The sequence below is a fragment of the Crocodylus siamensis genome, chromosome 14 (genome assembly GCF_052110815.1).
Source record: "Crocodylus siamensis isolate JL-2025a chromosome 14, ASM5211081v1, whole genome shotgun sequence".
NCBI classification, from domain to species: Eukaryota; Metazoa; Chordata; order Crocodylia; family Crocodylidae; genus Crocodylus; species Crocodylus siamensis.
In genome coordinates, this window is record NC_143408.1 from 9,911,014 (window position 1) to 9,935,842 (window position 24,829).

At 49.4% G+C, this 24,829-nt stretch overlaps 1 protein-coding gene across 2 annotated transcripts in view; it reads left to right on the forward strand.

Moving 5' to 3' along the window:
• The window catches only part of MARCHF2 (membrane associated ring-CH-type finger 2), a 108,479-nt gene that overhangs the window by 74,463 nt on the left and 9,187 nt on the right, over positions 1 to 24,829 (forward strand). For both annotated transcript variants that reach the window (XM_090027358.1, XM_090027359.1), the window contains exon 4: positions 23,309 to 23,518. In XM_090027358.1, coding sequence (XP_089883484.1) covers positions 23,309 to 23,518 — 210 coding nt within the window. The remainder of the gene's footprint in view (positions 1 to 23,308; positions 23,519 to 24,829) is intronic.

Here is a 24,829-nt window from a genome sequence, read left to right on the forward strand (position 1 = left end):
AGGCCCTCAACCGTACGAATGGCCTCCTCTGGACCCTCTCCAGGTTCCCCACATCCCTCCCGAAGTGCGGCGCCCAGCACTGGACACAGGACTCCAGCTGCGGCCTGACCAGTGCCGCATAGAGGGGAAGCAAGACCTCTCTGGACCTGTTAGTGATGCCCCTGTTGATGCATGACAGGGTGCGGTTGGCTCTGCCTATTGCTTCGTCGCATTGGCGACTCGTATTCATCCTGGAGTCAATCCTGACTCCAAGATCCCTCTCTGCCTCTGTGCTGCTGAGAGGGGCAGCCCCTAACCTATAACCATAATGCCGGTTCCCTCTCCCCAGGTGCAGCACCCTGCACTTGTCCTTGTTGAACCGCATCCTATTCAGATCCGCCCACTTCTCCAACCTATCCAGGTCTGCTTGGATGCGGGCCCTGCCTGCCAGTGTATTCACTTTACCCCGCAGCTTGATGTCATCAGAGAACTTGAACAGGGTGCTCTCTACACCCTCGTCCAGGTCGTTAATGAAGATGTTGAACAGCACTGGCCCCAGGACCGAGCCCTGGGGGACTCTGCTGCCCACACCCTCCCAGGTCGACATCAACCCATCCACCACCACCCTCTGGGGGCGCCCCTGGAGCCAGTTTGCCACCCATGTGACCGTGCGTTCGTCAATGCCGTAGTCCCTCAGCTTGCCCACCAGAACTGGGGGGGACACTGTGTCAAAGGCCTTCCGGAAGTCCAAGAAAATGACATCGACTTCCTCCTTCACATCTAAGCTCCTTGTTACCTGGTCATAGAAAGAAACCAGGTTGGTCAGGCAGGATCGGCCTGGCACGAACCCGTGCTGGTTACCCCTCAATATCACTTCCCCTGCAGGGCTCTCACAAATGTGGCCCTTGATAATTTTTTCAAAGACCTTCCTCAGGATAGAAGTGAGGCTGACCGGTCTGTAGTTGCCAGGCTCTTCTTTCCTCCCCTTCTTGAAAATAGGGACCACATTGGCCCTTTTCCAGTCCTCAGGGACTTGGCCCGAGCACCAGGAGTCCTCGAACAGCCGTGCCAATGGCTCTGCAATGACACCAGCCAATTCCCTCAGCACCCGCGGATGAAGGTCATCCGGGCCCGCAGACTTGGACACATCTAAGTCCTCCAGGTAGTCCTTAACTAGGTCTGAATTAACAGTCAGGGGACTTGCATCTTTCCTGGGCCTCTCTATGCTATCATCCGAGAGCGCCCCACTGTCAGCAGACAGGAACACGGAGGCAAAGAACTTGTGGAAGAGTTCTGCCTTCTCTCGCGTGCCCATCACCAACGGCCCTGCCCTGCATCGTAGGGGTCCAATGTTACCCCGAGACTTCTTCTTGCTACCTATATACTTGAACGACATTTTTTTATCCTTAATCCCAGAAGCTAATCTAAGCTCCAGTGCTGCTTGAGCCTTCCTCACCGAATCCCTACAAGCTTGGGTCAGGTAGGTGTACTCCTCCGTTGTCCCTGCCCCCTGCTTCCACCGCCAGTACGCTTTTTTCTTTCCCTCAGGCCAGCCTGGATATCTGCGCTCAGCCATGAAGGTTTTTTGGGCTCTTTTCCCGCCTTCCTGCGCAGAGGAATTGCGTCCTGCTGTGCCCCTAGGATAGCCTCCTTGAGGAAGGACCACCTTTCCTGGACCCCCAGACTAGCGACTCCCTGGGCTCCGACTGCCTCCCTGACTACTGCCCTGAGCACATTGAAGCTGGCTTTCCTAAAGTCAAGCATGTGCGCTGTGCTAGTTACCCTCCCCACCTTTCTCTGAATAGCAAACTGGAGCATTTTATGATCACTGTCCCCAACCTCCCTTGTACTAGCACCTCCCCCACCAGGTTGTCCCCAGGGGCTAACACCAGATCCAGTATGGCGTTTTCCTTAGTGGGGACAAGTACCTCCTGCACGAGGTGCAGGTCCTGTACGCACGTCGGGAACCTTTGCGAGTGGCTAGACCTGGCCGATGGCTCCTCCCAGTTGATGTCAGGGTCAGTTTACTCCATTTTCATTGGCAGCTGACAAGACAGGGGCTTTGATAGTGTTGATGTGCTCTTCTGGAACACAGTTCTTTTCTTGACTGCATGACTGTCCTGTCCTGGTTCTCCTCCTAGTTTTCTAAACCCTTTTTTTTGCATGTTTTTTGGAGGATCCTCCCCCCACCAAATCTAGACTAGAAATTTTACAAGTGGCATTTCTGCTGGCACAGCTGCCACATTGCATGTGTTGTTGCAGAATCAGAGGCTCTTGGATGTCTTTGTAGTGCAGCTTATCATCAAAGCAGGAAGTTGTACTGGCAAAAGGCATGCTGCAGTGTGGCAAGATATCCTAGTGTCCATCTGCATTGCCATCCAGCACACTGTGTTTGTGGAATAGTGCTGCACCATGCTGTGAAATAGCAGAATACTTCTCAGAACCTAGCTAAAGTTTTAGTGGCCAGCTCCCACAATTCCTTTCTGTTCCAGCCATTAACCTTTTTTCATGCTATTTTTTAAAATGCTCAGAATTCCCTTTGACATCCCTTCATTTGGTCATTCCTGTACCATTCTTCAGTCTATTCTCTTGCTGGCAGAGCTTGTTTGGTGAAGCTGTTAAGGAAGTTCTTGATATGATTTGGCAGTCGGGGACCTGATTCTTCCATGTTGCTGGAACTACTGTGGATGAAGTGACGTGCAGATAATGAAGTGGGCAGATAAAAATATAGCTAGATTCTGCAGGCCATCCCTGATTGCTGCACATACTTCAGTGGCTCTTCTAAGCCTAGTGAAATGGGCACTGATGGTGCAATAAGAGCACAGTGCAGATCTGGAATGGCCAGCAGCTGCCTGAGTATTGAAGGCTGTGTTACTGGAGTCGAATCATGTGCCAAGATCACCATAGTGCTTCAGTCCAGATACCAGTGCAGAAGGAGATTACACAAAGGATTACTGAAAGGAGCATTCTGGCTCTTCACTTAGAGGGTGTGATGTGTGGAATTGTTTGCTGTCCCTAGTTTCAGAGAAAAGTGGAGAGTGTTTGGTTTTGCTCATGCTTCTAGGATTGCTGGTTGCCACATGAGACCAGGAACAAATCTTTCCCCCTCCTTTTGCTACAGTTATCAGGATTGGTTTTGGTTGTTCCCCAGAGGCACTGGGTGTTGGCTGCAGCCAAGGCTGGGGATTTTGCCTGGAACATGCCATTAAAACCCAGAGGTTCCTGGTTAGATTATCTTGCCCTTCCCTTAGGGTCAGACTGATTGTTACATTTGGGCTCAGGAAGGAATTTTACCATGTATTCAGATTGGCACGCACTGTGGGGCATTTTGCCTTCCTCAGTAGCATGGAACAAGGGTCTCTTCTTTCTTCTTCTTCATCTCGTGTCTCTATACCACATCTGACCATTTTGTTACACATGCTTGTGCTCGTTTAGTGCATTCTGGAAGATCTTTCGTTGTACATGTGCCTTTGAGCAGCAGGCATTGCAGTAGGTGTTGCATAGTCTGAGGCTCTGTGCTGCAGTCAGAGCTGGATGAACCAGTGGTAGAGCCCCACGTTTCAATACAGGTGTCTCAGTTTTGCCAGCCATGGTTTTGAGTATCCACTCTTAATATTCTATATACCATTTTGGCTACCACAGTATACAGTTTTGAGTAACCACAGCTTTCCATGGCAGCGCATCAGCCTGCCCTCTGCCATTTTCTCTATAAGCCTTTTGTCTTGCCAACCACAGTTTTGCCAACCACAGGAACTTTCAGGAACCTAACCCCAGTGGTTGGTGAGGGAAACCTGTAGTTCCTTGGAGCATCCAACTCTGGTGCATAGGCGGTGAGACATCACCACCTTTGCATGGTTCATCAGCCCCTGGTGGTAAAGACTCAGCTGCTGGAATGTCCATTTTTTTCACTGTCAGGTATTTTTTTCAGTCACTCATTCCACATCTGTAGTTGTCTCCTTAGGTGTGACATCAAGGGGTTGGGTGTTCATCTTCAGTTTGTCTCTATCATTGTATCCTGCTCTTCTAAAGTCAGGCAGAGCGATGCCAGCCAGCCACGCTGTTTAGGCTGGTAGGCTTCAGACATCCTGTGATGCATCTGCAGGTATCATTCAGAGTAGGGTCAAGGAATTTTGCACATACAAGTGATCAAAAGTCTACCTCAGCCAGACTCTTTTGCTCTATGGGATTCTTATAATACTGCTCTATCTTGTACCCTATTTTCACCCTACCCTCTGTAATCAATAAAGTTCTGCTTTGTGACTGGTGTAGGAGACTTACTGAGGGGTGGGTCTAAATTATGCGAAGAGGCCCCTTAGGTCTGCGGACTAAGGGAGATGTTCCTTTTTGGCCCCCGACTTGGGGAAGTGCCCCAAGTGCCTGTACTTGGTCGAGTACCCATTGGAATATTACACCTGTGTTTTCCCGAGGACACAGGGCTGAGACAGTCCCTTCTCGGGGTGGTGGCAGCACACGTTACCCCCAGACTCTGTGGTGGTGCTCGAAAGGGGGTCTACCAGGGCTTAGGTGCCCCTGGAGAGACACGCAGAGTCCAGAAGGTGGACGGGCGTAGTGAGGTGGGAGGCTCAGTGCAGGAGCACCCCCTACTGGCCCACCACAGCCTCTGGAAAGGTTTAGTTACCCAACTCTAGGCCCCCAAGCTGGAGGGTTTCTGCAGGAGTTTCTGCACTCCCTGATGTCTTTCTTGTCATACTTTAGGCAAACTACTGCTATTCACTTCAGCTGTTCTGCCCAGCAGGCCAGGTGCCGTGTGCCATGCAGGACACAGCTCCATGGGCTGCCTGGCCTTACTGGGCTGCTTCACTAGTCCTGTAGCTCTTATGAGACAGCTGGATAATTAATTCTGGATTAGCGCTCTGTGCATGTGTGTGTTGGGTGGAGCTGTTAGGGTAGATTGTCACATTTCTGCTTCAGGTTGCACCTGCCTGAATGGTGCATTATAGTATTATTTAAACTTTTGTTTTATATTTAACCTTATTTTACTATTGCTTAAGTATTGTGTAGCCTTATTATTATTTGAACTTTTCATTTTCCCACTGTCTGCAGTATCAGATGGCCTTGACCTGTTCTCACATTATAGCCTCTCGCAGGCAGCTGATGCCCTTGAGTTTGCTTGCATGTTGTTTCTTTCCTTTTTATCACTGAGTTTTTCTAACATAACATAGAAATAGCCTTGTTACCAGCTCAAATTAACTGAACTTGGCACTAACCAGCTGAATCAGAGGGATGAAATGATTGGATATGTTAATGAAACATGATGAGAGGAGACCAATGGACAGCAGCCTGATTGAAACACTGGAAAAAGACCAAATTGAGTTGTGGACATGTGATGGGTCTGTTGAACCCAGTCACAGGATGGGATTCTCTAGAAGCAGACCACAGTATGAATATGAGCCGGCAGTGCAACGCTGTAGCCAGCAGGGCAAATAATACTCTGGCATGCATCAGTCGATGCATCTCCAGCAAAATCAAGGAAGTGATTCTTCCGCTCTACTCAGCACTGCTGAGATGGCAGCTGGCATACTGTGTCCAGTTCTTGGCACTGCACTTTAACAAGGATGTGGAAAAGCTTGAGAGAGCCCAGAGAAAAGCCACCCGTAAGATCAGAGATGGGCATGGCAAGCCCTACGAGGAAAAGCTGAGGGACCTGGGACTCTTCTGTATGAAAAAGAAGAGGCTGAGATGGGACTTAGTAGCAGCTTACCACTGTCAGGGGAGTGCATCAAGGGCTTGGTGAGCAGCTGTTCACCAAGGCACCCTTGGGGAAAACCAGAAGTAATGGCCACAAATTCCCAGAAGACCTTTTCAAGCTCAAACTTCTGCAAAAACTTCTTCACGGTCAGGGTGTCCAGACGGTGGAATAAATTCCCTCCAGAGGTGGTGTAATCGCCTACTCTGGAAATCTTCAAGAGGAGACTGGACAGTCACCTTGCTGGGGTCACCTGACCCCAGTTACCTTTCCTGCCTGGTGCAGGGGGCTAGACCCGATGATCTTCCGAGGTCCCTTCCAGCTTCACAATCTATGAATCTCTCCCATATAGGGCATCTATATCTGGCAGAGGAGAAGCTGAAAGCCAGAACAGTGGTTCGGATGGTTGAGGGACTAACTCCCCACTTCAAATTGGTGAGCTTATATAAAATATTGTTTCAAGTGCTCACCTTTTGCTTTTGTCTTTGTGATGTGTTCTTTGTATGAGAGGTTCAGTTAAGGGTAACTCCAAGGTAAAATGGGTTTGGACAGTGAGATAGTAGGGTCCCGTACCATATAATGTGGAGCTGGCAGTTGGCCTCATGATTTTTTCAGACAGAAGGCACTTATTTGTCTTTTTGCTGGGTTGGTGCATAATTGGTTTTCAATGTAGTGTGAGGTTAGGCCAGTTAGTATCTCACTTAGGGATTTTTCAGCATGGTCAAAGCCAATGTTTTGGGCTGTTATGCACAGGTTGTCTGCATAGATTCACTGTTTTGCTTCCAGAGCGATTGGTTGATCTTTTGCATAGATGTTATATAACAGTGGTGCAAATATGCTTCCTTGGCGGAAGCCATTAATCTGTTGCCTCCATCTGCTTCACTTCCCATCCAGTTTGACAGAAAAAGTCTGTTTTTGAGCAGGGTTCATATCATCTTTGAAAGGTGTAAATTGTTTGTCATTTCCAAGGTCTCGTGGAGAAGTCGGCAGCAGTGCAGCAGGGATCCCACAGGCAGCGCTGGGGCTGCAGCAACCACCTCCCAGGCTGGAGCTGCTGCCCTGCCAGCCCTCAGGCTCAGGCCTGCCTTGGGGCTGTGCTCACCGTGCAAGGGGCAATGCCTTAGATTTGCCATTGCCTGCTCCAGCTGCTGCGCAGCCTCCTCAGGCTTAGCCAGCTGCATGCCCAGCCCCCATGCAGCCCCAGCACCATGGGAAGGAGGGGAAGAATGCAACATGCCCTGCAGAAGCTTTCCCTTCCCCTGGGGTGGGCCCAGCCCAGAAGCATGGAGGAGCCTTCCAGGTCTGTGCTGCAAGCGGCACAGGAGGAGGCACAGGGAGCCCATCACCCTGCCCTGCCCCACTGCTGCAGGGCGGCCAGGCAGATCCACTGCAGGGTGGGAGTCTCGCTGTGGTGGTAGGAAGGCCCTGCCTGACCCTTGTGGGGGGCCTGGCATCTCCCTCCCTCCCTCCTCATGGTGAAGGTATCAGGATCCAGGCACAGGAAAGGTCCACTGCCCCAGCTGTGTCCACAGCTCCAGTCCCACCCCCAGCCCCTGCCCATGGGAGCAAGGGGAAGCTGCAACTCCTCAGTCAGACAGCGTCCCCTAGTGGCTCAGTCTCACCCTCCATCCCCTGCCCATGGCTCACTCCCTGCCAGTGGCCTGGGACCCGCACAGTGCTGGGAGCATGGTGAAGATGTAAGGGGCCAGGGCTTGCTGGAGATCACTAAATCTGAGATCACTAAACCTAGGTATGACCTATTGGTTAACCATTGAGCTGATATAATTGGAGGAGGTTAAATGGATAATATTTCAAATGATATTTACATCTCTATTTGGTGGCCAGGATTTCAGTAGTGTTTTCTTCAGTCTTTCTTTCTGTACAGTTTATGACCATTCCAGTTTTAACAAATATGGTGCTTCCAGAATTGCTTGTGTGGTCTTTCATTCGCCATAGTCATTCCAGGTATTGAACGAGTGTTATTATGAGGCCCTCAGTGCATCTCTTATAGGCACAAGACATTGCACTGGACTTCCTTACACAAATTTGCAATCAGTCCTTTACTCATTGTTGAAAACCCTTCAAGGTTTGCGGACAGTCCTGTCAGTGCTGGCCCTAAAGGGGGCTCATGTCTACTTCAGCCACAAGGCATTATAATTGATTATAGTTGATTGATTTGTAAAGTCAAACATGTGGTTTGAAGTTTTAGCAGAATTTGCAGGTCTTACTTGATAGGGGTTGCAACATGAACACTTCTACTATGGCCCTTGGTCCTCTTTCTTGGCTCTCTTGAGTGTATTTTAACAATCCGTGCAGTAGCAGGACATAGACAGTGCCTGCTTTACCTGTAACAGGTTAGGGTCTTTGGTGTTTTGGACCAATATGCTTTGTAGCTGTTTGTGTAGTTTTAGGAACAGGTTAGACAAGCATTTGTATGACATAGTTTGGCTAAGGATGATCCTGCCTTGAGCAAGGACTTGGACCAGATGACCTCCTGAGGTCCCTCCCAGCCCTGATTCAGAAGAAGATCTTGGTAACTACGGTATGGCAAAAACAGATGAGAAGAAATCCAGCAGAGAAAATGCAAAGTATCTTTGAGTGTATACAAAGGCAGGGAGTATGGAAACAAGCAGGAGAGCTGGAAGGTATTGTAGGTAAAGAAAACTAACTAATCTGGCATTAGAGAAATGAAGTGGGATAACTCCTATGCATGGAAAAGTAACACTGAGGGATAAGTATCGGAAAATATATGTAAGATTGCAGTAAGAGACAGTGGCAAGGCTCTCACTACTTTGAATCTATAGCGTATTAGGTCAGACTGCCCTCTGTCTACCCCAAAACCCAGAGACTGCTGGTGTGTACCAGCTGGGCTGCATCTAGGGTTGAAGGAGGTGGGTTCACATGTATGTGGACTGTAGCCCTTTGTTTAGTTATTCATACCAGACTTTACTTTTGCCTCAGATTGTCCCTGCCCCTACATACAGTCCCGAAGCACACCTACTCAAACCTCAAACCCCTTGTGCAATCCTATAACCAGCCTTTCCATGTGTCAGATACCCTCAAGTTATCTTTACACTTATTAATTCCAGTTGTAGCCACATTTGCATAGCATGGACCCTAGGCCAGTAAGCCTTGTTTTTAATCAAGTTAATCAGCCTGGGCATGATACTGCATGAAAGTGGCTGTGCTGCCTTCGGTTCTGGGGCTAGTCTATGCAGGGCTAGCTCAAGTGAATCTGCACAATGCATCACGGACCAGATCTAGCCCCTGAGTACGGTGGGCCTTTCTAGGATCTATGGGGCTCTGTTCATGCCCCATTCCAGTGCCCAAGAGAAGACATCGGACCTTTCCATACAAATGTCCCCCCACAACACTGCCTTAGCACTGATGTGGCCATCTTTCAGCCCATCAATATGAGGACAGATTAGGGAGCCATTGTGATAAGTGGGCTTTTCAGTCCTAATTGTTAGGATTTGGGCATAAGCCATCTGGAGGAGCATGGGGTTAAACTAGTACTTGGGTCTGTAGGGAATCCAGATCTGGGGCCAAAGCTGCACAAGGTGTCAGAGCTCAGCAGTGCAAGTTATGTTCTTAATTTGTAGAGATATTCAAGTACATAGTCAAAGTTACTTGTGGTACACTGGCTACCCCCATTGTGGCCCGAAGCCCCCTTCCTACACTGGCCACTGCAGTGCCACAGAGGTGTGGTGGTCCCCAGCAGTAAATGCCAGTGTGGCCTAATGACCCCGTCAGCTTGCTTCTTACAAGCTTTCTTAACAGCTTATAGACATTCCTATAGTTTTTCTTGTATCTGGTATGTGTGTGACCAAATCCTTTGTGCTGACATGAGGTGCATTGTTACAGACAAATTCTGCTGCAGGGAGGAGGGTTACCCAGTACTTTTCCAAGGTCTGGTTAACCTGTTCAGTCTGCCCATTTGTCTGTGGTGATATGCAGAGGAGGTCAGAAATTGCACCTTCAGAATCCTTCTAGAACTGAGAGATAAGTTGTGCCTCTCTATCAGAAATGATCTCTCCTGGTAGACCATGAATCTGGAAAACACTGTTTCCTGAGCTCTTGTGGTATTCTGGACCACAGTAAAGTGTGCCATCTTGATTAAGGAATTAACTACCACCATGATGCTGGTGTGTCCCTGGAGTGTGATAGTTCAACTACAGAGTCCATGGATACTGTGGTCCAAAGTGTGGCAGGATGTGCAAGGACTGAAAGAGCCTCACAGACCTGGCACAGAAAACCTTTGTCTGAGCACAGGCATCAGTGTTCATCTTAATATCTTGCTTGATTTATAGCCACCTAAAGTGATGGGAGACTGGCCTATATGTCTTGGAGGCACTAAAGTGCCTGGCTCTAGGAGCATCGTGACATCACTGCAGAACCTCTACCCCTGGCCACCCTTTTGGGACATAAATCCAGCGACTATAATGCAAGATTCCATCGTGAGTTTGGAAATCTGACTGGGGAAGGATTCTGCATTGCACAACTGTTGGGCATAGTGGTCCTGCGTAGAGGTGTCTTGGATGTGTTTTATTAGTCCAGGGACTATATGCCTCTGTCTTCCTAAGTAGGGACCAGTTCAGCCACCTCCCTGCTGGGCCCCCCTCGGGCCCCGAGAGAGACACGCCTGGGCCAAGGGTTAGCGAGGAGTTAGTTAGGGTACTTCTGGAGAGGCTGGACGTGTTCAAGTCCGCTGGTCCGGACGATCTTCACCCTAGGGTTCTACAGGAACTGGCTGAGGTCATTGCGGGACCCCTGGCACGGCTCTATGAGCACTCGTGGTGCTCTGGAGAGGTGCCGGAGGACTGGAAGAGGGCCAATGTGGTCCCTATCTTCAAAAAGGGAAAAAAAGAGGACCCGGGAAATTACAGGCCAGTTAGTCTGACCTCAGTCCCGGGTAAGCTCTTTGAAAAAATTATCCTGGCACACATCCAGGAGGGCCTTGCGGGGGAATGCATGCTCAGGGGCAACCAACATGGGTTTATCAGTGGCAGGTCTTGTCAGACCAACCTGGTGGCCTTTTACGATCAGGTCACCAAATCATTAGACGCAGGGGTTGCTGTGGATGTAGTCTTTTTGGACTTCCGGAAGGCTTTCGACACTGTCTCTCACCCTGTCCTCATCAAAAAGCTGGGAGACTGTGGTGTCGATGCCCACACGGTCAAATGGGTCGCCAACTGGTTGGAGGGCCGCACCCAGAGGGTGGTAGTGGATGGGTTCTTCTCGACCTGGAAGGACGTGGGCAGTGGGGTTCCGCAGGGCTCGGTCCTCGGGCCTGCACTGTTCAACATCTTCATCAGTGACTTGGATGAGGGGGTAGAAAGCACCCTGTTCAAGTTTGCTGATGACACTAAGATGTGGGGGGATGTGGGTGCACTAGAAGGGTGCAATAGGCTACAAGCTGACCTTGACAGGTTGCAACGGTGGGCGGATGAGAATAGGATGGGGTTTAACACTGATAAGTGCAAGGTGTTGCACATGGGGAGGAAGAACCGGCACCACACTTACAGGTTGGGGAACTCCCCTCTTGCCAGCACGGAGACGGAAAAGGATCTTGGAGTCGTCATTGACTCCACGATGAACATGGGCCGGCAGTGTGGGGAGGCAGTCAAGAAGGCCAATCGTACCCTGTCATGCATCCACAGATGCATCTCGAGCAGGTCCAGGGAGGTGATCCTCCCCCTCTATGCGGCACTGGTCAGGCCGCAGCTGGAGTACTGCGTCCAGTTCTGGGCGCCACACTTCAAGAGGGACGTGGACAATATGGAAAGAGTTCAGAGGAGGGCCACTCGTATGATCAGGGGTCAGCAGGGCAGGCCTTATGAGGATAGGCTACGGGACCTGAACCTGTTTAGCCTCCACAAGAGAAGGCTAAGGGGGGACCTTGTGGCCTGCTACAAACTGGTCAGGGGGGATCAGCAGGTATTGGGGGAGTCCCTGTTCCCCCGTGCGCTGCCAGGAGTGACCAGGAATAACGGTCACAAACTGGCGGAGGGTAAGTTTAGATTAGATATTAGGAGGCGCTACTTCACAGTCAGGGTGGCTAGGGCCTGGAACCAGCTTCCAGGGGAAGTGGTGCAGGCTCCTAGCCTGGGGATTTTTAAAAGGAAGTTGGATGAGCACCTTGCCGGGGTCATCTGACCCCGGTGCTCTTTCCTGCTAAGGCAGGGGGTCGGACTAGATGATCTGCCTAGGTCCCTTCCGACTCTAGCTACTATGAAACTATGAAACTATGAAACCACTGTGTACTATGAAAAACTGGTGGGGCATAGGCTAGAAGAAGGAGATTTGGGCCATGAGGTGTAGTGTTCATCTCATCAGGAAAGAGCATTCATTCACCTTATTGTTCTGGCTACCTAGGCAATAGGTGCTTACCAAGTTTAACCTACTGAAAAACTGCATCCACCAAATTTGGCACTGATTCATACTCTGAGCAGAGTGTAGATTTTCCAGGTTTTTCTGATCTGTAAGAAGCTCAGAGGAAAGCAAGCCCCCGATAGGTGGTGGTACCATTGTTCAAAGCACCCTTACCTGCTAAACCAGGGGTGGACAAAATGTGGCCCGCAGGCCATTCTATCTGGCCTGTGGGGCCCCTAAAAAAATTAATTAAATTAATACTAATCTGCCCCTGGCTGCCTGTCATGTGGCCCTTGATAACTAGACAAAACTCAGTAAGTAGCCCTCCACCTGAAATAATTGCCCACCACTGGGCTAAACGCTTCTTGTCCCAGACTGTGTAATTCCTTTCAGGTGACATTAGTTTCCATGAATGGAAAGTACAGGGGTGTAGCAAGTTCCAAGGCCCTACACGCTGTGACAGGATTACTCCTATGGCAAAACTGGAGGCGGTTGCCTCTGCAACAAAAGGTTTTGTGGGATCAGGGTGAATCAGGACAAGGGTGGAGGTAAATGCTTGTTTCAGGCATTCCAAAGGCTCCCTGTGCCCCCTAGTCCATACACATTGTGTCCCTTTCTGAGCCGTGAAGGTATGCTGGGCACAATGAGTTGAAAGAAACCTTTAATATTGCATCTATAAATGTTTGCAAACCTCAAGAAATGCTGCTTCCAGACCTCTCATACGGAAGTTTGATCCCTGCAGCCACCTTCTGTAGGTCCATCCTTTACCCCTCTGGTAAGATGGTGTACCCTACGAAATCAGTGTTGGTCATGTCAAACTCAGATTTTTTTGAGTTAGGCATAGGTTGTGGTCCTCAACCTCTGTAACACAAAACACACGTGTTGATCATGAAATTCCTGCATATCTGAAAAAAGCAAAATATGTCTAAGTAGATAATGACTAACTGATCCAGAACATCCTGAAACATATAGTTTACAAAATGTTGGAAAATAGTGGGGGAGTTGCACAAAGCAAAGGGCATTACATGGTATTCAAAATGCCTGTAATGTGTTTGATCCACTTCTGGGTCTGCCAGCCTCCCCCACCCCCCATTGCCCCCCAGCTTGGCAATGGGCCGCAGGTGGACCCCAGGTGCCCCCCCAGACCCAGGAGGCACCAGTCGCTAAGCCGGGGGGTTGTGGGCAGGGGGGGCCCAACATGCTCCCCGGTGGACCTGGAAGTGGACCAGAAGTGCTTCTGGTCTGTTTTCGGGTCTGCTGCTGAGCACGCTGGGGAGTCCCCCATGCTTCTGTGGGACACTGCATCTGCCCCAGCACCACAGCACTCAGAGCCCCTGCTACCTAGAGGTATGTAGAAAAAATATTTAAAGCTGTATCTATGTCCGAATCTCCAAATCGATTCAGAGAGATTAAAGAGTCCTCTGATTCGATTCAGGGGTTCTGAATTGATTTGGAGAGATTAAAGGGTATTCTGATTTGATTCGGATTTGGAGACTCAGACACCAAATTGGGCTGAATCTCTGCTGAACTGAATCAGGGACCGAAGTTTTGCACAGCCCTAATGGCCAGGTGACTCAGGTAAAGCACCACCTGGAGATGAGAGCGCTGGTGACCTGTAGTGATAGTAACCCTTGCAAGAGACATAACAGGGCAAGGTATGGAAACTTGAGGGGCATGTCCAACACCCAGCTTGGGCCCTTCTATTGAGGATGTATCTTAGGGTTTCCTACCTGCATAGTATCCAGAGTAAAAGCATGAGTCTGTCATTCATTGTTGGTTTCTTTCCATCTCAGATAGATATGGCCATGCTGGATCCACTTGCATAGGCTCAGTTGCCTCTGGTCACCTAAGCAAGGTTGAGGACAGCAGTGGAGGAGCCCATCTGGGGACTCCTGCTTGCTCCACCCTCCTCTCTGTCAGATAGTGGTCTGCAACGATACAGAGATCCACTAATGGGTCGAGATGAGTGGTAGAGGTGCACTTAACCAATTCCCCTGACACTTGTCCCTTCTTTGGACAAAATGAGACCTTGTTGCATGCCTACCTTGACTATGCAGGATTCAGCTGCTGTGGTTCTGGTTGCACTTCTCCCTGCACCTTTTATTTTATACACTCCCCATCCATTACCTCACCAAGTCCTGGGACTTCCTGGTCAAACTCCTCTTGGCCCTGTCCAGACGCTGCATCTACCAAGCCAGGAAGGAGGCCAAGCCCAGAGGGAACCTGGAAGACTGTGGTACTGTCTTCCTGTCAACTCCTCCATGCATGGCTTATTAACCTTTTACCTTCACATCTGGCCCCTTTTTTCTTTTTTTGTCCCATGATCTGTTGTCACACATTTAGTGGCCTCTCTCTAAAAACAGGGGTGGGGGGTTACAGTTTCCTGGTGGACCGATGCCCACTGCACTGGTGAGTAACAAATAGGCCTAAACCTGTCCGTGGGGTAAGTCTAAGGGTACAATGAGGTGGCACTGATTCAAGAAACCCATGAACTTGCCTGGGTTTCCATTAGTTGGTCCGTCACAGGTATTTTGGGTTTGGGGAATGATGAGGACATGATACTGCAGGGGCGATCATAGCCTCAGCTTGTGCCTTCTGTGCCTGCAGGAGCACATTTTCCTCTTTTCGTGTCTTGTCTTGGCCCATCAGGGCTGTAGTCTGTGCCGGCAGGGCTCCTGTTTGGGCCTGCAGGTTCTGTAGGTTGGCCGTCAAAGCCTCTGCAGGGAGGAAGCTGGGGAAAAGTCCATATGTGTACAGTCCAGTGCTTCCCCAGGGGATGGCAGGGAAAGGATCCTTTTGGCAGGTTAGATAGTTAGGATTGGGGCATAAGCAGTCTAAAGGAGTGTGAAATTAAACCAGCACGTAGGTCTGCAAGGAATCAGATCAAGAGGGCATGCCTGCACAAAGGGATTAAGAGCCCAAATTATGTTCCTAGTCTGTAGTCCATAGCCAAGACCAGGCCGGAAAACAGGAGCTGGGAGAATACACAATGGGGAAGCAGGAGCAAGGTGTCTTGGTTCAAAAAAGAGGCAAGGCAGGAATGAGCATGAGGGTCAAAGGTTGGAGCAAGGCTGGGAGCTGCTGCAGAGTGCAAGACATTGAGCAGCAAGGGCCTGGGCTTCTGTACTGAGCCCAGATTCCTGCAGGCAGTTAGCTTAATCCTTGCAGCTCGTGCCAGTCTGATGCCAGGTGATTCTCCTAAGGGTTCATGCTGCTTTCTAATATTAAACTACTTCTGAAGAACAGGAAGATGTAAATAGATTAGTGCAGCCTATGAGTGTAAGCAGCTTTTGGCTTAAGTGGCTCTGTATTATTTCACTGTCTCATTTTGTTTTCTTCACTCAACAAATTACTAACGCTCTCAGTTAGGTCCTCAACCTGTACTCCGAGGAGCCTGACCCTTGTTCTCTGGGCCTGCTCTGCTGTTGCTGAAGCATGCAGCTACGGGGACCTAGTGAGAAAGAAGCTCCCTCTGGAAGTAGAGTTCATGCTAATTTACCATGTCATTTTCTATGGAGTTAATAGCTAATTATATGATTTGCACACAACTGACTCTGCTTTGAGCTTTGTGACCCTTCCATGACACTTGCTCCACTGGATTCTTCCACGTGATATTGTGCGTGCCTGAGTGGCCTCTGGCTCCCAGGGAGGCTTCCCTTTCCTCATCATTGCTCCATGTTGCTGTGGATCTGTCAGAGTTTTGAGTGAGGAGGTCACAAAACAGCCCTGCAGGTCTGGTGCCTAGGTTACGAAGGTATCCTAATCCTGGGTATCTCTGTAGCTGCAGCTGCTGCTTCTTGTGTTTGTGGATTTTGTTTTGGTCTTTAAAAATAGCGTCTCTGCAGGAAGACTGGAACAATTCCTATTGAATTCCTGTTGTCAGATGGAGTTCAACTAAAAAACTGGCTCATTTTATTTTAGTAAATCAACATTTTCACAGAAAACAAGAGTTGCTGTCAGTTCTCCCGTGCTTCAGGAAAGGGGAACCCTGGGCCATTCATGAGAGAGCTGCATTCTTGCTAACCAGCAAGAAGCAACAGAAGCCACCTTTTCACAGACTTATAATGGTAATACAGAGCAGGGTGCATTGTGGAGGGAACCACTGAACCATCAAATACCCAACAGAAATGACGGAGCAAGTCAGTAAAGAGGGCAGGGAAACATTGGAGCAGTGACTTCTGTCTCGCACCTAATGAGTTTCCTTAGCGCCATAGTCCTTATCTGGAGTCTTGTCTGGGGAGCGTCATGTAACATGACCTCCCGTTTCCCCTACCAGAATGGAAGTGATTCTGACTTTGTTTTGTCAGCTCAAACAGAGATTTCTGCTCCTTGTCCACAGAATTATTTCTCTGCAGAGCAAGCTGCTTCCCCAGGCGGTGTCGGAGAAAGAGCAGCCAGATCATGTACAGCCTTTTCCTTCGGGGAGCACTCAGAGCTCCCTGCCCGTCCTTCAGATTGGGCAGTTTCAGTGTTTCCTGTCTGGGCTCTTAGGAACAGGGAGGCTTGTCCTCGCTCCTGGGATCTGTCACAGAGGCTCCATTTGGGGCACACGATGGTCTATGAGAGAAGGGGCCTGAGCCACCTTCTCTGGACTGCTTGATTTTCTGACACTGTAGCTGCCATGGCTGGCTTCCCAGCCTGCCCCAGGGTTCAGAAACAAGGTTTTCAGATAGATTTTCTGTCCTCTGTTTTTTTCCGTCTTGGTTTTCTGCTTCTTAAAGTCAGCAGATTGTCTATGCCAGTTTTCTGCTACCTGCTCAGTGGAAGCACCATCTTGCTGTTGAATTACCTTGCCCCAGCATCCATTAGGTTAAAAACAGACATTAGGAAATGAAGTGAATCAGCTGTGGTAGGATGCTGATTTGCTTAATGAGATGAAACATATGTTGCCTGTTGTCCAGCATCTGGTAGGGGCCCCAGTATGGGACAAGTGATGGGTTCTCCTGATCTGGGGATTCTCCGCAGCTCTTGCTGCCCTGCACCTTCTTGCTGGGGACTGCGCTGAGTCCCACACCAATCCACGATGTGCTCAAAGGCACAGGTCAGTGTGTGGGAACATGGAGGCATGGGTCAGCGCAAGGCAGTCCTGGGAACTCTACGGGGAATTTCTGTAAGCAGGGAAAGCTCATGTGAGTCCCAGCATAGAGACATGGGGCCTAGGGAATCCCCAGTGCCCTGTGCCTCGGCACTGGGACCCATGCAGCCATGCGCTTCCATGCTGGGACCTACATCAAACGGTGCCTCTGCATGTAGCGTGGGTCGGCCTGGCTCCCAGGAGGAGGCATGGAGCAGTGCGGACCCGGGGAGTTCCCAGAATCTCATGCCTCTGTGCTGGGGCCCACACTGAGTCCTGTGCTGACCCATGCTTCACTTGGAGGCACAGATCAGCATGGGTCCCACTGTTGTGTCTTACTGTGTTTTCCTTGTGCTGCCCCTTGAAGGCCAAAGCCCTCGTGTTCAGCACTGTAGGGTTGTGTTGCTTGTAGCAGTTTTTCAGCGCTGGGGACTCCATGTTCTCCACCGTGACGAGCCAGCGGTTCCTCTCCCTCCACAGGACTGCACTGGGTCAAGTCAGAGATAAAATCTGCATATATACACTGATGGATATGATTCCAGAGGGTTATAATAATAAATAACGGTTAGTTCAACACAGGAGTGCCCAGAGTGTTGTTGCTGAACCCAAAACATATCATCCGGCGACGAGGATGGGATGCTTTGCTGAGAAGACACCCCAAGACTGTGGGATGACGTTCTGAGACCAGGCTGTGCTTTGTGATCAGAGTGAAGCTTTTTTTTCTTCTTCTTCTCTCTCTATTACGGCTGATGTTAGTTAAAATGGCCACATTGGGTCATATAGAAGAATTTGATGTGAGCCAGCCAGCTTGGGACTGTTACGTCGAGAGGCTGTCCTATTACCTGGAAGCCAACAAAGTGGAAAATCCAGAACAGAAGCACACCATCCTCCTGACCGTTTGTGGTGCCAAAACATTTGCCATTGTCCATTCCCTCACAGCACCTGCCTTACCAAACACTCAGTCCTATGCTGAACTAATTGCCCTGCTAAAGGCACATTTTTGCCCAAGGCCATCTGTTACCCTGCAGAGATTTCATTTTTTTAAATGGGACCAAAAGGCCAATGAAGGCATAGCAGATTACCTGGTGAGCTCTGTCGCTTTGCCGAATTTTATGAGTTCAGTGATCTCCTATGGCCTGTTTCGCGACCATCTCATCTGTGGGGTTCAAGATGAAGCAATGCAACACTGCCTGCTCTCTGAAACAAAACTGACCTTGGCTACTGCACAAGAAAAAGCATTGGCAGCTGAAGCAGCATCCCATAATGTGAGAGAAATTCGCCAGGCGTTCTCCAGCAATGTTCACTTACTCCAAAAAGATCAAGAAATCAGATCATCACAAGCAAATGATACCCCACAGACGTCTGAGTTGTGGCGGACAACGCAGATGAAGGGAGTGCAGGTCTAGGAATGAGGAGTGTCGTGCCTGCAAGGGCCACAGAGAGAGGGTTTGCCGCTTGAAGGCCAGGTCTGGGAGCCAAAAAGACTGTGGCAAATGTATTCACTCCCAAACCACTCACAGATTAGAGTCCTCCCCAGAACATGAGGTACAAAACCCATATTTGATTCAAAATGTTGGTGTCGAAATTCAAGGTTCTGCTACAATTCAACTGTAGTAATAAATGGAAAGAAGTGCAAAATGGAAGTGGACTGCAGTTCAGGAGTATCCCTCATAGATGAAAACACATTTTTCCAGTTGTTTCGGCACCCTCTCCCCAAGTTAGTGAAACCTGAGTGCCACCTGCGTGACTACAACGGACAGATTGTAGAAGCTGGGTAGCTGCAGTGTTGATGTCCAGTATGGATCTGTTAGACAGCGTCTACCCCTCATTGTCACTAAAGGTTCCCAAAAAAGTCTTCTGAGGAGAAATTGGTTCTCACCATTGGGAATGAGTATTCAAGGCGTACACAGTCTCTGCGCAGAAAGTCTGGAAAGGCTTGCAAGGGAGTTTCCCTAGGTATTCTCCAGGGAATTAGGAATTTACTCTGGTTCACTTTTGGGACGTTCCAGATGGATCCTATCTTTGGGCAGGGGGCTGGACTCGATGGCAGGGGGCTGGACTCGATGATCTCCTGAGGTCCCTTCCAGCCCTAATGTCTATGAAATTTATGGAGGCTGGGGATGTACCTTTCTCACTGCGGCTGAAAATGGATGCAGAATTAAATCGACTTCTCTGCACTCTCTCTCGAGGGGTCCTCGAGCCAGTCGTACATACAAGTTGAGCCACACCAATCGTTCCTGTTTTAAGACCTAACGGCAGTGTTCGTATCTGTGGAGGTTACAAGTACACTGTTTAATAAAACACTTAAGCAGGACCCGCACCCAGTGCCTGCCATTAACCAGTTACTGTCTGTTCTTGCAGGAGGGAAGGTTTTTGCCAACCTTGACCTCGCTCAAGCCTACCAGCAATTGATAATGGATGACAGGGCTGCTGAGGCCCAAACAATAATTAGGCTCCCTACTGGGGAGCGCTCTGTGTCAAGCGCCTCCGGTCTGGAATTTCTTTGGCACCAGGAATTTTCCAGTGGTTCATGGAGAAAATGCTAGCAGGAATTCCCAGGGTTGTTCCAAACTTTGATGATGTGTTGATCATGGGGCCGTCTGGGAGTTTCCAGTATCAGCTTTCTGGGATATCAGATTGATGCTTCTGGCGTTCACCCAGTTGAAGACATGATGCCCCTATACCAAAATGCAGGCAGGATCTTCAAGCATTCTCAGGACTTCTCAACTTTTATCACATCTTCTTGAAAGACAAAGCCACAGTAGCAGAGCCCCTTCATCGCTTACTGGATAAAGGAGCTCAGTGGAAGTGGACTTGCCAACACAACAAAGCCTTCTAGGGCATCAAGAAGTTGCGGATATCCTTGTTCACTATGATGAGGAGAAGCCACTGTCCATTACTTGTGATGCCTCGCCATTTGGTGTTGGCGCTGTCCTCAGTTACACATTGCCTGATGGCACAGACTCACCCATGGCTTTTTACTTAAGAACAGTGACTTCAACCGAGAGGAATTACACACAGATTGATAAAAAAAAAAAACATTGGCAATCATTGCAGGAGTTACAAAATTTCACAGTTACGTTTATGGCCACAAATTCGAAATCCGAACGGACCACAAACCCCTTCTTGGAATTTTTACTACAGACAAACCAACTCCTCCTATTTTGTCTCCCCATATGCAACACTGGAGCATCATGCTAAATGCATATGATTATACACTTGTGTACAAACCTGGGAAAACAACTGCAAATGCCAATGCATTGAGCCACCTACCACTACAAATACCTGATTGTGGTTCTTCTCCACCAACAGAAGTCCTCAGGCTGGAATCCATGCCAGAAGCCCCTCTTTAAGCTCATCAGATAGCAAGGATGACTGCAAAAGACCTTATCCTTGCCCCTATCCTCAACTGGGTGTGGAGGGGCTGGCCTGCAGACAAATTGGCTGAGGAATTCAGGCCATTTTCATCACGTCAGCATGAGCTGTCTGCACACAAGGGTTGCCTCTTGTGGGGAAATTGTGTTGTAATTCCAAAAGCAGGGCGCCAAATCATACTTACAATGCTGCATGCAGCACATCCGAGCACTGAGGATGAAAGCACTGGCTAGAAGTTATGTATGGTGGCCAGGTGTGGACAGTGACATAGAAAGAGTTGTGAGGGAGTGCAGCATTTGTCAAGCAACCCATCATAATCCACCAAAGGCACTAGTATTCCCTTGGGAAATGACAAAGGAACCCAGGTCATGCGCCCACATTGATTTTGCTGGCCCTTTCCAAGGTAAGAATTTCTTAATTGTTGTTGACTTGTACTCAAAATGGCTTGAAGTGATTACTGTTTTGACTCTTATATCAACTGCTGCTATCACAGCTCTCCATCAGCTGTGTGCAACCCATGGGGTGCCTGACACCATCATTTCTGATAATGGCAGCACATTCACCTCAGCCGAGTTCCAAGATTTTGCCAGCTGCAACCTCATTCGAACTGTTCCCATTGCACCTCACAGGCCACAGGCCAATGGGCAAGCTGAGCGAATGGCCAATGGGCAAGCTACAAAAGGACTGTTGTAGGAGACTGGTCTACCAGACTGGCCAGATTTCTTTCTGCTCAATGTGTAATTCCTTGCCCTACAATGGGGTCCAGCCTATCGGAACTTCTTATGGGTCGTTGTTTCAAGACACGCCTTGACCATGTTAAACCACACCTTGTGAGAGACAGTTTAGGAAAGAAAAGGACTTGGACTCCATATTGGCATCTGGTACCTTACGTCTTTTCATTCCACAAGAGACTGTGTTTGCTTGGAGCTACAGATCAGGCCCACAGTGGGTTCACTCTAAAACTGTAAGCGCCACAGGACCCATATCATATACAGTCCAGACTGACTGGACAAGTTTGGTGACGTCATGTGGACCAGCTGCGTGGGCGTTCTCCTACTGATAACCCTACACCTGAGCAATCTGCAAGCACCAATCCACCACCGACAGACGTGGATTTGTTGGAGAAGTGCCTACCTGTTTCCACCAATGCAAACCCTTTTCCATCACCGTCAGAAGGAAGTATCGCTGTTGAGTCTCCAGATAGGCTGACAGGGCCACCATCCGCTGAACCCCTCACTGAGTCCGGTTCTATGGGAAGACCACAGTGGAAGCAGAGTCCTCCTGAAAGGTTGGCGGACTATTCTGGCTAGGGGGAAGGGGTGTTGTGGCTTATTGTGTTTTCCTTGTACTGTCCCTTGAAGGCCAAAGCCCTCGTGTTTAGCGCTGTAGGGGGTTCAGTTGCTTTGTGGCAGTCTTGCAGCACTGGGGACTCCACATTCTGTGGAGCCAGCAGCATCCTTGGTTCCTCTCCCTCCACAGGACTGGACTGGGTCAAGTCAGAGGCAGAGCAGGTATAAGATCTGCATACATTTACTGATGCACTTGTTAAGATCCACCGGATATGATTCCAGGGCGTTATAATAATAACTAATGGTTAGTTGAACACAGCAGTGTCCAGAGTGTTGTTGCTGAACCCACAACATATCAGAGGCACAGGTCACTGGGAATTCATTGGGTCCTGCATCACCCCCACCTCCTTGCTGGGACCTGAACCAACCCATGCGTCGGTGTGAAGCACAGGTTAGCAACGGGTTCCAGTGCGGAGGCACGGGGCAGTTGCGGTTCCCTGAGTCCCGCGCTTCCCAAGAAAGCCTGAGGCAGCTCTCTGTAAGCAAGGAGCCTTGACTTCCCTGACTTACAGAGAAGTGTCCTGAGATTCCCCAAAGCACTTCTCTGGGTGGGGAAAACCAGGCAATTTTCCTGGGGCTTGAGGGGCCCAATCCTGTGTGGGAGTTCCTAGGGTGCACAGGATCAGGACACTTAAGCCGGGGGGCCTGGAGAGTGTGGGCAACTCTAGGCTGCCTGCACTCTAGCCACAGAGCAAATAGACATTCACTGCAATAAAGCAGCACTGTTTTACACTACGTTTTGTTCCAGCTACTGATACGGCATGACAAGGGGTAGGGACATCTGTTTGTTCACCTTTTGTGCTGCCATAAACATTTTTATGGTAGCACAAATGTGACATCAAGCAATGTCTGTTTATACCCGTAGACTGGACATCCTGCACCCATCTGCACATCTGTAGGAGACTGTTTTACTGCACCAAGGATTTATTTGGTTTTGTTTGTTGTACACAGTGCCTGCACCAGCCCAGCCCTATGGACTGGCTTCAACATGTAGAGCTGGTCTCCAACATGTAGAGATGGCTCCAATCTGCCCCACAAACCAGCCCCATGCCCCTCATGTGGAGCCAGATGAGTTTGACACACTTGGGCTACACGATTCCAACACACATTGGTGCTGGAACCCAGTGGTGCTTGGGAAAATAGTGTGCCATTGGAGTCTCAAATTTCCTGTCTACCAGCGGCAGCCTGTGCTTTGCTGGTCTGTCTGGGAGCTACTGCTCTGAGACTTTCCAGTGCCGCCTTATATCACTACATCCTCTCTGCACAAATACGTAGGTTAGTGCTTGTGCTTCTCTGTTGCAGAAAACATGCTTAGAATTTTTTAATTTCCTTGAAGCCTTGTGACTCTCATGCTTCACAGTAAGCTTCCTCTTCCTCTGCAGAATAGTAGGTCCTGTACGTTAGCCCTCTGTGCCACAGATTAATCCTCTCTCTCCTTTTCTTTTTTTGTAGTGGCTGAAGGATCCTGGTCCTCGAAATGAGAAGAGGACTCTCTTCTGCGACATGGTGTGTTTTCTGTTCATTACGCCACTGGCAGCGATCTCAGGCTGGTTGTGTCTTCGTGGAGCACAGGATCACTTACAGTTCAACAGCCGGCTGGAGGCCATTGGACTCATAGCACTTACTATAGCACTTTTTACTATCTATGTCCTTTGGACGCTGGTGAGTGCACAGTAGAGGGTAATAGATGCCAAATGCCACAGAGCACTCACACCCATGGCCCTTTCACTTTCAAAAGGGGATGGGAAGGGTTCCAATTCTGGAAGCCAGAGCTTGTTCCTAGGACTGAGACATAGCCACTGTCCCACCCGCCACCCACCTCCAACTATCCAGCCCTGAGTCCACGGTACAGAACCAAACTCTTTCCTGTTCCCCTTGAATATGTGAAATTTTAAAATTGTAGACTGAAGTCAGTGACATTTGACAGTAAGCAACTGCCTATGCCTACAAACTTACTGACATGGGGACGGCACTGCCTTTGGGCAGTGTGTCTAGTCTGATACAACAGTGGCTGGGTCACACCCACAGCATCAGCACTTCTATGGGGTAGGCCAGCTGACATGCACAAGAGCCAGGAGTCCATCTGCTCCACTCATCATATCACTCCAGCATAGGTGGGAAGGGAGACAGCTGGGATTGCTGAAATTCCAGTGGGGAGTTAGCATGAGAAACTTCTGAGAGCCTCTGAGAAGGTCAGTTGCTACAGAAACATCTGTTTAAAATAAAATTCCAGCCAAGCTTGCCCACCTCTTCTTACTGGAGAAAATTTAGTTTTAAGGGTGTGAACATATCTAACAATTGTATCAATATCAAAGGATACCAAAACTGTTAGCACACAGGCAATGTGTAAGGGGGCTACGGAGGGGCATGTGCCCCTCCTGACAGTGACAGGTCTGTGGGAGCTCTCCAGCTCCACCCACACCACCAACAGCGCTCCGGCGGCACCTGCGGGTTCTTCCCCCAGACTCAGGAGGCACCAGTCACCCATGATGCAGCTGTTAGTTCTGCATGACTCCATAACAACCCAAATGGAGCCAAACCACTCCAGCTTTAATCCACAATTAAAGCTAGGGTGACTGAGCTAACTTGCATCTCTACAGGCTCAAGCACATAACAGTTCCAGCTGTTATGGCGTAATGTCCAGTTACAGTGTAATGGCTACTGCACCCTTTCTAAGCAGAACAGCTCTCTTTCCCTTTTTAAAGCAGCTAAAATATACATTTGTCCATGCCCCTGGTCTCAGCACAGCAGCCCTTTCTTATGAGTCGATATACAGAGGTCTCATGGATGGCTAACCAGGCTGACCTGGCCTAACCCTGCCATTTTGCTGCTGCTTCCCTTTCCCTGAAGTTAACAAGGCACCACCAGCTACTAGGAATCTCTGACTGACATGATTTCTTGCCACTGTAGTTATTCTCTGCTTTGTCAGCTGATTCCTCTGAAGATTTCCCATCTGCCCCTCCTCTGAAGCAT